General features: G+C 41.6%; 1 protein-coding gene across 1 annotated transcript in view; it reads left to right on the top strand.

The window, feature by feature from the left end:
• RYR2 (ryanodine receptor 2) overlaps positions 1–11,761 on the top strand; it is a gene marked incomplete at its 5' end in the record, with an annotated part of 583,561 nt that overhangs the window by 542,160 nt on the left and 29,640 nt on the right. The window contains 5 exons of the mRNA XM_023519246.1: positions 2,465–2,609; positions 6,750–6,836; positions 7,786–8,004; positions 9,413–9,543; positions 11,397–11,439. Coding sequence (XP_023375014.1) covers positions 2,465–2,609; positions 6,750–6,836; positions 7,786–8,004; positions 9,413–9,543; positions 11,397–11,439 — 625 coding nt within the window. The remainder of the gene's footprint in view (positions 1–2,464; positions 2,610–6,749; positions 6,837–7,785; positions 8,005–9,412; positions 9,544–11,396; positions 11,440–11,761) is intronic.

Here is an 11,761-nt window from a genome sequence, read left to right as displayed (position 1 = left end):
ACAGCTTGAGGCTCTGTCTCAAAAAAAAAAAAAAATACAGTATTTTTTTTTTTTGTACTTACACATGTATCCACATTGTGAATCTCATGACATTGAATACAAATGGACTGTTCCTCAGTGGTCCCATTGCTGTTGCTATCAGAAGTCTGTAAAACAAGTAAAATATGCAACTGGTGAACTATAGTGACTCTTTTAGAATATAGTGTAACCCCCCAAACCTTGATTTTTTAAATATAAGCATGCGAGCTTGTATAATGTGAGATTCTGAATAATGTTTTATTCAAATAACCTAATCAGAGATAAGTCTTTGCAAGAAGGCAGGATTCAGGTTACAGCGTCTGAGTTTGTCAGGTGCATCTTGCTGACCTTGATGGTAACAAACAGGTGTAAAAGGCATTCAGTCCCCTCCACTGCCAGCATTAGGACTTCTTTGCGATCTTGCACGAGATGCATTAACATGACCTTGCAGGGGAACTCAAAACCCGCCTCTTCCATATTATTGAGTTATGCTTTGGCTGACATTCCTAACTCAGGGAACAACGGAATGCAATGCATTTTTAAATTCAAAACACACACACATATTCTCATTAAGAATTCCAAAGGAAGGGAAAAAAAACTTCCTTCCCCCCCCCCTTTTCCCCCCCCACCCCCCCAACCCACCTCCACATAGGAGATTCTGACTCAGCAGGGCTGCTATGAGGCCCAGGAGTCTTCACTCTCTCCAGCACTCAAGGTGATGTGGAGCATAATTATAAATGCAACAATAAAAATAAAGAGTGAAACATGTAATTCCCTTATACTACTGGGTTTCTGTTAAGGATGGACGCCTATCTCTTTCTCCATGTTTGTGTAGTTATATATGCACATTTTGAAAAGTTGGGGAAAGAAATAAAAATGTTAGGTGCCTTGGTGCTTCTGCTCTCACACAGCGTTTTGCTTTTCTCACCTGATCTATTATTTTCTTTGGCCTGTTTCCAGTGTGTGTTCTCTGGAGTCAGCACCGTTCATTGTCACAGAGCTTACACTGCTGAGTCAGGTGTAAAAATGGCCCCATAAATGACTGCTAGGATAGAAAGGACACTATGGAACAGAGCAGGCAGGCATTTCACTGGCACTTCTTTAGTGTTACAAATAATTAGATAATAATTAGATATATCTCATATGATTTAAGTATAACTTATTTATCACATGTGGGTTATGTATCTATGACTTTGCTTTAATGACAGATTGACATTGGCATCTAGAGGGTATCAAATATCAGTGTTACCATTTCCGTTATTGTCTGGAATACGTGTAACATTAATACAATTCATTATACTAAATAATACATTTTATTTAATTAATAAAATTAATTAAAATTAATACGTCATTGTATATTGACATATGTTATAGATATGAACAACCAAGTGTGTAGGTGTCTGATTTTAAATCTTAATAGCCAGACAGTGATGAAAATTAAACATTAAAATCAGAATAATTTAGAAATAAGGTATATTGGAAAGTCACAGCAAAAGAAGTTGGTCAGGTGTGGTGGCTCATGCCTACAATCCTAGCACTGTGGGAGGCCAAGGCAGGTGGATTGTTGAGCTCAGGAGTTCAAGACCAGCCTAAGCAAGAGCAAAACCCAATCTGTACTAAAAAAAAAAAAATGGAAAAACTATCCAGGTGTGATGGTACATGCCTGTAGTTCTAGCTCCTTGGGAGGTTGAGGCAAGAGAATCTTGTGTGCCCAATAGATTGAGGTTGTTGTGAGCTATGATGATGCCACAGCACTCCACCCAGAGCAACAAAGCGAGACTCTGTCTCAAAAGAAAAGAGTAGCTTCATTGCTATTCATTTCAATTTAATGTTTTTATTACACAATTGAAAGGGAACCTGAAAAGGTTAGCTGTAAAGATTCCTCAAGACTGTAAAATGTCCTCTAGATTAGAACTTCACAGAATTATCTGTCTACAGGGGGCTGTGAATGGCAGGAAATTCTACCTGACCCTAAATTTAGAATATTATCATTCATGGTAGAGAAATTAGTCATCACTCATTTCTCTCTCTCTCTCTCTCTTTTTTTTTTTTTTGAGACATGGTCTCTGTGGCCTCTGTAGAGTGCTCTGGCATCCTAACTCACAGCAACCTCAAGCTCCTGGGCTCAAGCGATCCCCTGCCTCAGCCTCCAAAGTAGCTACAACTATAGGCACCTACCAAACACCTGGCTAATTTTTCTATTTTTAGTAGAGACAGAGTCTCATTTTTGCTCAGGCTGGACTTGAACTCCTGAGCTCAACAATCCACCTGCCTTGGCCTCCCAGAATGCAAGGATTACAGGCATGAGCTACCATGACCTGCCAACAAATCAGTTTTTAAAAAACTATGCTATGGCCCAAACTATTTGTTCACAATTAATATTTTTGTGCAATGCCTGTTCTTTAGTTTCTGGATAGTTTATATGTCTTTCTTTTATTTTTCACAGGGGCGAAGATGGAGAAAAGGAGAAGCCCAGAGACGACAAGTCTAAACAGAAGTTGAGGCAGCTCCACACACACAGATACGGAGAGCCAGAAGTTCCAGAGTCCGCGTTCTGGAAGAAAATCATAGCGTATCAACAGAAACTTCTAGTAAGATGTTTTAGAATGCATAGCGTTACTGATATATTGTAAGCCCATAATAATCAGGCTCAGTAAACATTGATTGACCTTCTCTTGGGTAGCAATAAGGGGACCAGTTCATATGTGCAAAGCATTCTGTTTTATTCATTCATCTAGGTGTGTTTATTTTTTATAATGAAGGCTGTTGGTCCCCTGCTCCCTATTTCAAACCCTTAATCTCCACACACATTCACACTTGGAAACCCTTCAGTTTAATGACAACTAGTATTGCACTGCCAGGTTTCCTGCAGAGACATTAGGACAGGTCGATTAATCAGAGACTCTGTAATAGATGAGGGCAAAACATGCCTGCTGGGCCACAAGTAATTCTCACTCATGTTCCAGAACTGAATTAGTCAGTATTTCTATAATATCACACTTTTATTTAAAAATCCAGTTATAAAAATATGAACTCAATGAGCCAACTTTCCTTTTATGATGAGAAGGTCTGTGCAAAATTATCCTTCACTTACAGACCAGTAAAAGAAAAATGAGAGAATCAAGAGAGGTGATCGTTCTTTAGGTAGCATCGTATATATTTTGCAGACGTGGTCCCTAAATTAGTAAAACGTAATTCATATCTAAAAATCAAGGAAAAAAATATATAGTTATCTGTCTCTGTTCGTGTTCATATTGGAATTAGTGTGGGGGGAGAAAGGGTCTTTTTACGGAGGCTGATCGTGAACCCCTGGCCTCAAGTGAACCTCCTATCTCAGCCTCCTTGGTAACTGGGATTCCAGTGTGAGACCCTGCAGCCTGCCACACTAGAATTCTTAAAAATCTTATTGAAAGGCCTTTTGTAAATACATGCGTATATATAATATTTTATATATATATATATATTTTTTTTAAGAGAGGAAAAGGATAGGGGATGAGTTTGTGGAATGAATCTATAAGAGATACTGACCAATAATATCAGACCTAAAAATTAGGAGCAAAAAGGCGAAGTCATATTTAGCATTTTATAGCTCTTAAGAAATCAAAAACAGACAATGAAGAAACTCAGGGTACTACAGAACTCCATCAACAAGGAGCTAGATTGTCCTCAGTAATTACAGATTCTACCTGCTTATTTATAAGCATATAAATATATTATGCATTTTATATGATTTATGCAAATGTACATCAATTGATAGCTTTAACTATGTTTTCTTGAACCATCTTGTGTTTTTCCCATATTGGTTACTCAAAGTATACTGAACATAAGCTGGGCAAGGTGGCACTTGCCTGTACCACTCTGGAGGCTGAGGTGGGAGGATGCCTTAAGCCTAGGAGTTCAAGGTTGCCTTCAACTATGATTGTGCCACCACACTAGCTCAGGCAACAGAACAAGACCTTATCTTGAAAAAAAAAAAAACAAAAACGTCCAATCTTTGGTGGGGCAAGGTAGGTCATGCCTGTAACCCCAGCACACTGGGAGGCCGAAGTGGTAAGATCACTTGACCAGAGCAGCCTAAGCAAAGGTGAGACTTTGTCTCTACAAAAGATAGAAAAAATTAGCCAAGTGTGGTGGGCACCCATAGTCCCAGCTACTTGGGGGAGCAGAAGGATTGCTTGAGCACAGGAGTTTGAGATTGCAGTGGGTTATGATGATGCCATTGCACTCTAGCCTGGGGTGACAAAGCAAGATTCTATCTCCAAAAAGAAAAAGAAAAATGCACACTGAACATACGAGTTTTCTTGCTAACTCTGAGTAATTATTGATTCAATATGCCACGGTGGTTTCCATGGCTGCTGGGATAGCTGTATTCTAGATGTTAGAGTGGGTTGCACCCCAACACTCTTCAGTAGCACTGGTGCCTGTGGTCAGCCACAGGAAACCAGCTGACTGAGGTTTTGCTGCGAGCTCCACACCAGGGCTCACACATTCTCCTGTCTCTGCACAGCCCCATTTTCTTTCTTCTCTTTCGTCTTTCCTGGCTTACCAGTTCACATGCTTAAGACTAACCATGGCCACATCAGTCTAGCAAAGGTCTCTTGTCCTCCAGGTCTCTGTGATCGTTCAGCTCAGATAACCAGGGTTAGCTAACTCAGCCTGTGACCCAGACCCACCTTCCCAGGAGAACCGATGTGGCTGACCCAGTTTGGGTGTGATGTCCAGCCAGGGTCCAGTGAGGGATGGCAGCAAATATAGGGTCCTGTGTAGGGGAAATGACACCAACAGAGGTAGGGTTTGTGTGTGGGGAGAATGCCATTTTGAGGTGTTGCTATTTTGATATGGCTTTGGGATACGAATACCCTGGGCACATCTCCTTGAATTACTTGTAAACGTCTCCCACGTGATGTTAGCCCCGATTTGATTTCCTTTGTTCTACCAAAGTTTATTTCATTCACCACTTCACCTGTAGGTAGTTTTTTCAGCTTGTTAAACTGCACCCACCATTCACTTCGTTGCCCAAGCCCCCACATCCAGAAAGTTATCGCCTTTGAGTCCTCTCTCTCTTTCCCACCTCAACCCAGCTATAATTCTCCTCACCTCGTCCTTCCTTCCACATACACGCAGAGTGTGCCCATTTCTTGCCATCTGCATGCTACCAGGGAATCCAAGCCACCGCCGTCAACGTCACCTCCTCCTGCAGTCCCAAAAATAACTCAGTAGCTGGACCCCTCCCATCCATTCTTGACCCTACTGTGTATTTTCCAATAGTAACTAGAGTGATCTCTCCAAGTCACAGTCTGAGTGTACCCAACCCTCTCCAAACTTCCTGATCCTACTTAGAATAAAATAATTGTTATATGGGTGGCACCTGTGGCTCAGTGGGTAGGGCTCTGGCCCCATATACGGAGGGTGGCAGGTTCAAACCCGGCCCCCGCCAAACTGCAACCAAAAAATAGCTGGGCATTGTGGTGGGCACCTGTAGTCCCAGCTACTCAGGAGGCTGAGGCAAGAGAATCACCCAAGCCCAGGAGTTGGAGGTTGCTGTGAGCTGTGATGCCATGGTACTCTACTGAGGGCAATAAAGTGAGACTCGTCTCTAAAAAAAAATAATAATAATAATAATTGTTATATAATAATATAATGTTTATTATAGATAAAACTGTAATCGTTCATTGCAATAATAAAACTAATACCTAACTTTCCCTGTATTAACTCATTTAATCCTCAGTGCAAAATTGCGAGGTAAGTTCTGTTCACTTCAGACGAGCAAAGTGATGCCACAGGAAAGGTGAAGTCCTTTGTCCACATTCCGCAGCTAGCAGGTGGCTGAGACAGGCTCCCTTTCCAGGCAGTGCACTGAGAGAGGCAACACAAACTTTTACCAAGAGGCTGCAGAATCCCATCTCTGCTCACCCGTCTGACCTCATGATCTCACCCACCCGGGCCCCACCACTCACTCCTCTCACTGTGCTTCCTTCTTCCTGTTTCTCAGACACACCACAGGTAACTCAGGCCCTGTGCTTCGTGCTCCTCTCTGACATACTCTTCCTCCCGCCACATACTCACGTGACTTGCCCCCCCCCACTGCCTTCAGGGGGCTTTGCTGAAATGTTACCTCCAGAGATAACCTTTCCATGACTACCATCATATAAAATAGCACTCCCCTCCCTAAGCTACTGATGTGTGTTTTTGTTTTGTTTTTGAGACAGAGTCTCACTCTGTCCCCCTGGGCAGAGTGCTGTGGCATCACAGCTCACAGTGACCTCAAACTCTTGGGCTCAAGCATTTCTCTTAGCTCCACCTCCTGAGTAGCTGGAACTACAGGCACCTGCCACCATGCCCGGCTATTTTTAGAGACAGGGTCTCACACTTGCTCAGGGTCAGGGTGGTCTTAAACTCCTGAGCTTATGCAATCCACTTGCCTCAGCCTCCCAAAATGCTAGGTTACAGGTCTGAGCCACCGCCCCCCGCCTCTCTGATGTTTTTATTTGTAGAATTCAGCATTCCCTGAAATTATACTTTTTATTTGTGGGTTTTCTTTTTAATTCTTTGTCCCCTCCGTAGTGGCCCAAATGTCCTCCTTACTGTTAGGTCTATCAAGAATGGTGCTTGATACATAGCAGGCTTGTGATCAACAGTTTGGGGTAAATGGATAAATGGTTTGTTTAATTTGTCTGCACACTTCAAGTCTCTTGATTCAGTGACTTTGTCATAATTCTTTTCACCTTCAGAACTATTTTGCTCGCAACTTTTACAACATGAGAATGTTAGCCTTATTTGTCGCATTTGCAATCAATTTCATCTTGCTCTTTTACAAGGTATGTACGTCTCTGTGCTTTGATGACCAGTATAACACTGAGATAGACTGAAATGAATGTAGAGATTTCACAGATCTAGTGAACACATCTAAGCCTGTTGTTAAATACATCTTAATGGAAAAAAAAAAAAAAAAACCTGACCAGGCACCTGTCACCTAGGAAGGCAAGGTAGATTTGTTCTTCCTACCACCTGAGAATAGCCTCAACTGAAGAGCTTTTTATTTAGCAGAGGGTCCACCTGCAGCAGACCCAGGCTAATTTAGCTGAATACCTTACTCCTTACCGTGTTTCCCCCAAAATAAGACACTGTCTTATATTTATTTTTTCTCAAGAAGACAAATTAGGGCTTATTTTCAGGGGATATCTTCCTCTCTGCACCAAAATGCATGGCCACACCCATCACTAGGTCTTATTATCGGGGTAGGGCTTATATTTAACAAATGCATAGAAATCTACATAGCCACACCCATCACTAGGCGCTCATGATATCAGCATAACCACGCCCATCACTAGGTCTTATTATCAGGGTAGGGCTTATATTTAACAAATGCATAGAAATCCTGCTAGGGCTTATTTTTTGGGTAGGTCTTATTAGGGCTTATTTTGGGGGTAGGTCTTATTTTTGGGGAAACACGGTACTAGATCTGGGTGTTGCATACCTAAGCTCAATTCTTTTTTTTTTTTTTTTCCTAAGCTCAATTCTTTTGATAACTGAGAAGAGAGCTTAGCCATCTACTTTTTTCCTGCATGCGCTGGAAATGCTCATAACTTTTGTTGAATTACAATGAATTTCAAAATTATATACACTTTAGTTTGTGTGTTGATCCTTTCATTATGCAATTACTTCACATCCAACTATTTGCTAAGAAGCCTGTCTTTCCGCTGTTTTTTGCGTGCAGTGAACCCTTAGAGGCAGCGCCCTGACTGAACTTTCAATGTTTTGAATCAGGTCTCCACTTCTTCTGTGGTTGAAGGAAAGGAGCTCCCCCCTCGAAGTTCCAGTGAGAATACCAGAGTCACCAGCCTGGACAGCAGCTCCCCCAGGGTCATCGCCGTCCACTACGTCCTGGAAGAGAGCAGCGGCTACATGGAGCCCACGCTGCGCATCTTGGCCATTCTCCACACCGTGATCTCTTTCTTCTGCATCATTGGTTACTACTGCTTGAAAGTAAGATAGTGAGACACCCCGGTAGCCGGGTGCACCTGTGTGTGTGTGTGTTGCTGATTGGACTTCCAAGGAAGCAGATTCTGAGATGGAAGTTTCATGCATGAAGTTGATTAGGTGTGCTCTGTTAACTGCCCTCTGTGGGGCAGTGGAGGAAGCGGGATGGGGCAGAGGGGAAAGTGGGCAATGGTGTAGATGCAGCAGGCACAGTCTCTGCAGCTGGGAGGCTCTTTCAGGCTCATCCTGGCCTGGGCATTGGAGCCTGCCGGTGACCAGACGTACGCTGCAGGCTGGTAAAGGGCCTTAGGCCTTCTTCTTGCTCCTTTCATTCATATCTGTTGATTGTCCACATAGTGGACGGCCTCACTATGCCTGGACTACACAGAAGGGAGCTCTCCCGCCCACTCTATTGGACAGATGCAGTGACGCTCCATTGTATCAAGACTTAACAGAAATGCATCTCATCCAACCTATGAGTCGTTTTCATCCTTGTGTTGTTCGGAAGTGTCTATTGCTATCCTTGGCAGAAATACCTCACAATTTGTCACACTTCACCCAGAAAACAATACCGCTTTATCCCCTGTGGTCTGCCAAGGGAGCACTATAATTCAGTGAACAGAATCAAGATCGCCTCTCTGAGTGCTCAGAGCTGCTCATTACCTGTGCAAACCTCTTTATCTTCCCCCAGTAAGATGCCTTTCACTGTGATGCTTTCATTCTCTGTCCTCCATCTCTGGTTATGAAGCTTCCAGAAGGCACTTGAAAACCCAGAGCCCACAGTAAAAGACCCAAATGTAAAGTGTCCTGAAACTCCTCCCCTATTTTTTATTCCCTTGTCTCATGGGGGTGAATATTCTTGAATACGTCCAGAATTTCTGTATCTTTCTTCTATGCGTGCCTTGTATAAAGTCTGGCTGTAGGAAAAAAAGAATCAATATGTTTTGGATACGTTTTGGCAAAACGACAAAGATTTTTTTGCTGACGTTGAAATGAAAACTTATCTCAAAATAGCATGTGGGCAGCCTGAGCCTGGAATTATTAAAGAGGCTTCTCACATAAAACTCAACTAGATTGCTAAGATTGCTCAATTTTATTTTATCCATTAGTGCTAAGATATGTGTGCGTATAAAAGGAAGACACTTATGCATCATCATCTTTTTCTCTTTGGTGTTAAAAAATGGTTTTGTTAGTGAAATTTTCTGTCAACTTTTGTTTATGCATTAAATAATATTTATATCTTCTGTATTCTTTCTAGAAGCTTCTTTCTGCTTAAATGTAGCTGATTCATAGTCACTTCCTAGAAGTACATGGGAAATATTTTTTTCCCCAAAAGCTGTTTGGTCAAGATAGTGACCACAGGAGAGAGCAGTAAATGTAAACTAATTTCGCCATGTTTACTTTTCATCTCTAGGTCCCACTGGTTATCTTTAAGCGAGAGAAAGAAGTAGCTCGGAAATTGGAATTTGACGGGCTTTATATTACAGAGCAGCCTTCGGAGGACGATATCAAAGGGCAGTGGGACCGACTCGTGATCAACACACAGTGAGTAAAGAATCACAGGAGACATTTCTGTGCTCAAAAGTTTCAAGACGTAAAAATACTTGGCTGGAGTTCTGTCGATTTGCCCAAAGTTTAGCAGAGGTGAATAAGAGTTACGTATTCAGCCAAGAAAATCAAAAGACTAAGCACCCTCAGCCTCCTAATGGATGCCCTCCATCTTTGCCCCCTGTGCTCTGAAGTCTTTTTATTTTTTTGTTTTATTTTTTTTTTTGAGACAGAGCCTCAAGCTGTCCCCCTGGGCAGAGTGCCGTGGCATTACAGCTCACAGCAACCTCCAACTCCTGGGCTCAAGCGAGTCTCCTGCCTCCGCCTCCCAAGTAGCTGGGACCACAGGCGCCCGCCACAACGCCCGGCTATGAAGTCTTTAATCAGAAATGGCTTTGAGTTCATGTCCCCAGCACTGAGGACTGTCACATTCACCACGGAGTGTTCAGGGGACTGTGTGGTACTGAACCCACAGCGCAGGGTTATCTCATCCAACAGCAGAGGAAGCAAGAAATTATTTATTAAGGAAAGAGTTGTAGCATTAAAGGCAAAAATATTGCATTTCACACTTTTAATACATCTGAATGATAAACTTTCACTTGGTACCGTCAAGCAGCCTAGCATAAAAGTAGCTGAATGTTATGACATGATATAAAATGTCAGACAGGGAAACAATTACTTTTTCTATCTAAGAAGCATTTTAGCCTGGTGGCATCAAAACCCAGACAAGAGGCTCGGCTCCTATAGCTCAACCGGCTAAGGCGCCAGCCATGTACACCTAAGGTGGCGGGTTCGAATCCCCAGCCTGGACCCGCCAAACAACAATGACGGCTGCAACCAAAAAATAGCGGGCGTTGTGGCAGACGCCTGTGATCCCAGCTACTTGGGAGGCTGAGGCAGGAGACTCGCTTGAGCCCAGGAGTTGGAGGTTGCTGTGAGCAGTGAAGCCATGGCACTCTACCCAGGGGGACAGCTTGAGGCTCTGTCTCAAAAACAAACAAACAAAAAAAACCCAGACAAGATATAAATCCATCACAAACATATAATTTTCTACCATAAAAAGTATTAATGATACAGAATTTTAGAAGAGTTTTTGTTTGCTGTTGAAGAGTGAAATACTTTTTTCTTATTGTCTTTAATTTTGATTATTAATAAAAGATTATAATTTCTAATCGGTTCTGAATTTTCAAATGGAGATGACTTATTTATGCAGTTTCCAGGTTTACTCTAGACACTAGAGTATCTAGTTCTGTTTTGCTTAGCAATTCTACCCATTAATGCTAAGTCTGATCAAGTCAGTCCCTTCTAGTATAGAGATAAGTTAGTCAAACTGCCAGCGTTATGGTTGGGTGCCATGCTCAAAGTTTCTTTGAAGATAATTCGATGGGAAGATTTTTTTCTTCATAGGAAAAAAGAGAAAAGACATATTTCTAGATACTTTAATTTTTAAAGACAACTGACAAACAAATCTAGGTATTGATTTTGTATAAATAAAGGACAAATACAGGGTGGCCATAAAGTTTATGACAATTATTTTAAATTTGGCATACAAACATTATGGCCATCCTATACCAATACTACTTATTAATGTACTTATTCTCCATTAAAGTATTAGCTTGCAGTCTTTTTTGTGCAATTTCCTTGTGTATTATATTAACATTTAAAATGATATTCAGTGTACTTATACTGTATTAAAATTATGGGATAAGATATCAACCAAGTTTACTTTTATATGGATGACAGGGTATATGTTTATATATCGCTAAGTATTTTGTACATGTAAAATGCTATGTTATTACTTATTAGTTAGAAAAAATACTATTTTATTTTTCTGCTTTTCTATCTTTTAGGTCATTTCCCAACAACTACTGGGATAAATTTGTGAAAAGAAAGGTAATATTTCTGAGCAAGAATAAATGCTCTGTATTTTTCTTCAAGTGCAGTCCAGGTTTGAATTGAAGGTGGTTTAGAGGTGGAATGAGGGAGACAGGGAGGTGTGCTCTATCTGTATGTTAATATTATTTCAGACTCACAACAGAGTCAAGGTGAAGTTCAAACATAGCAGCTAGGACAGGCACAGTCTGCAGCCTCCAAGCAAGCAGGCATTGCTCATTGTCCGTCTTCACTCAGCTCCAGAAGGAGCACTCGGTCCCTAACATAACAATGATTAGTAAAAATTTCCTTTGAGATGATTTGGATAACCTAAGCTGACTAA

The sequence above is a fragment of the Otolemur garnettii genome, unplaced genomic scaffold, assembly GCF_000181295.1.
Source record: "Otolemur garnettii isolate 467f Iridium unplaced genomic scaffold, OtoGar3 scaffold00165, whole genome shotgun sequence".
Classification (NCBI taxonomy): domain Eukaryota; kingdom Metazoa; phylum Chordata; class Mammalia; order Primates; family Galagidae; genus Otolemur; species Otolemur garnettii.
The sequence above is the reverse complement of the archived record's forward strand: the minus strand, read 5'-3'. Positions and strand labels throughout refer to the sequence as shown.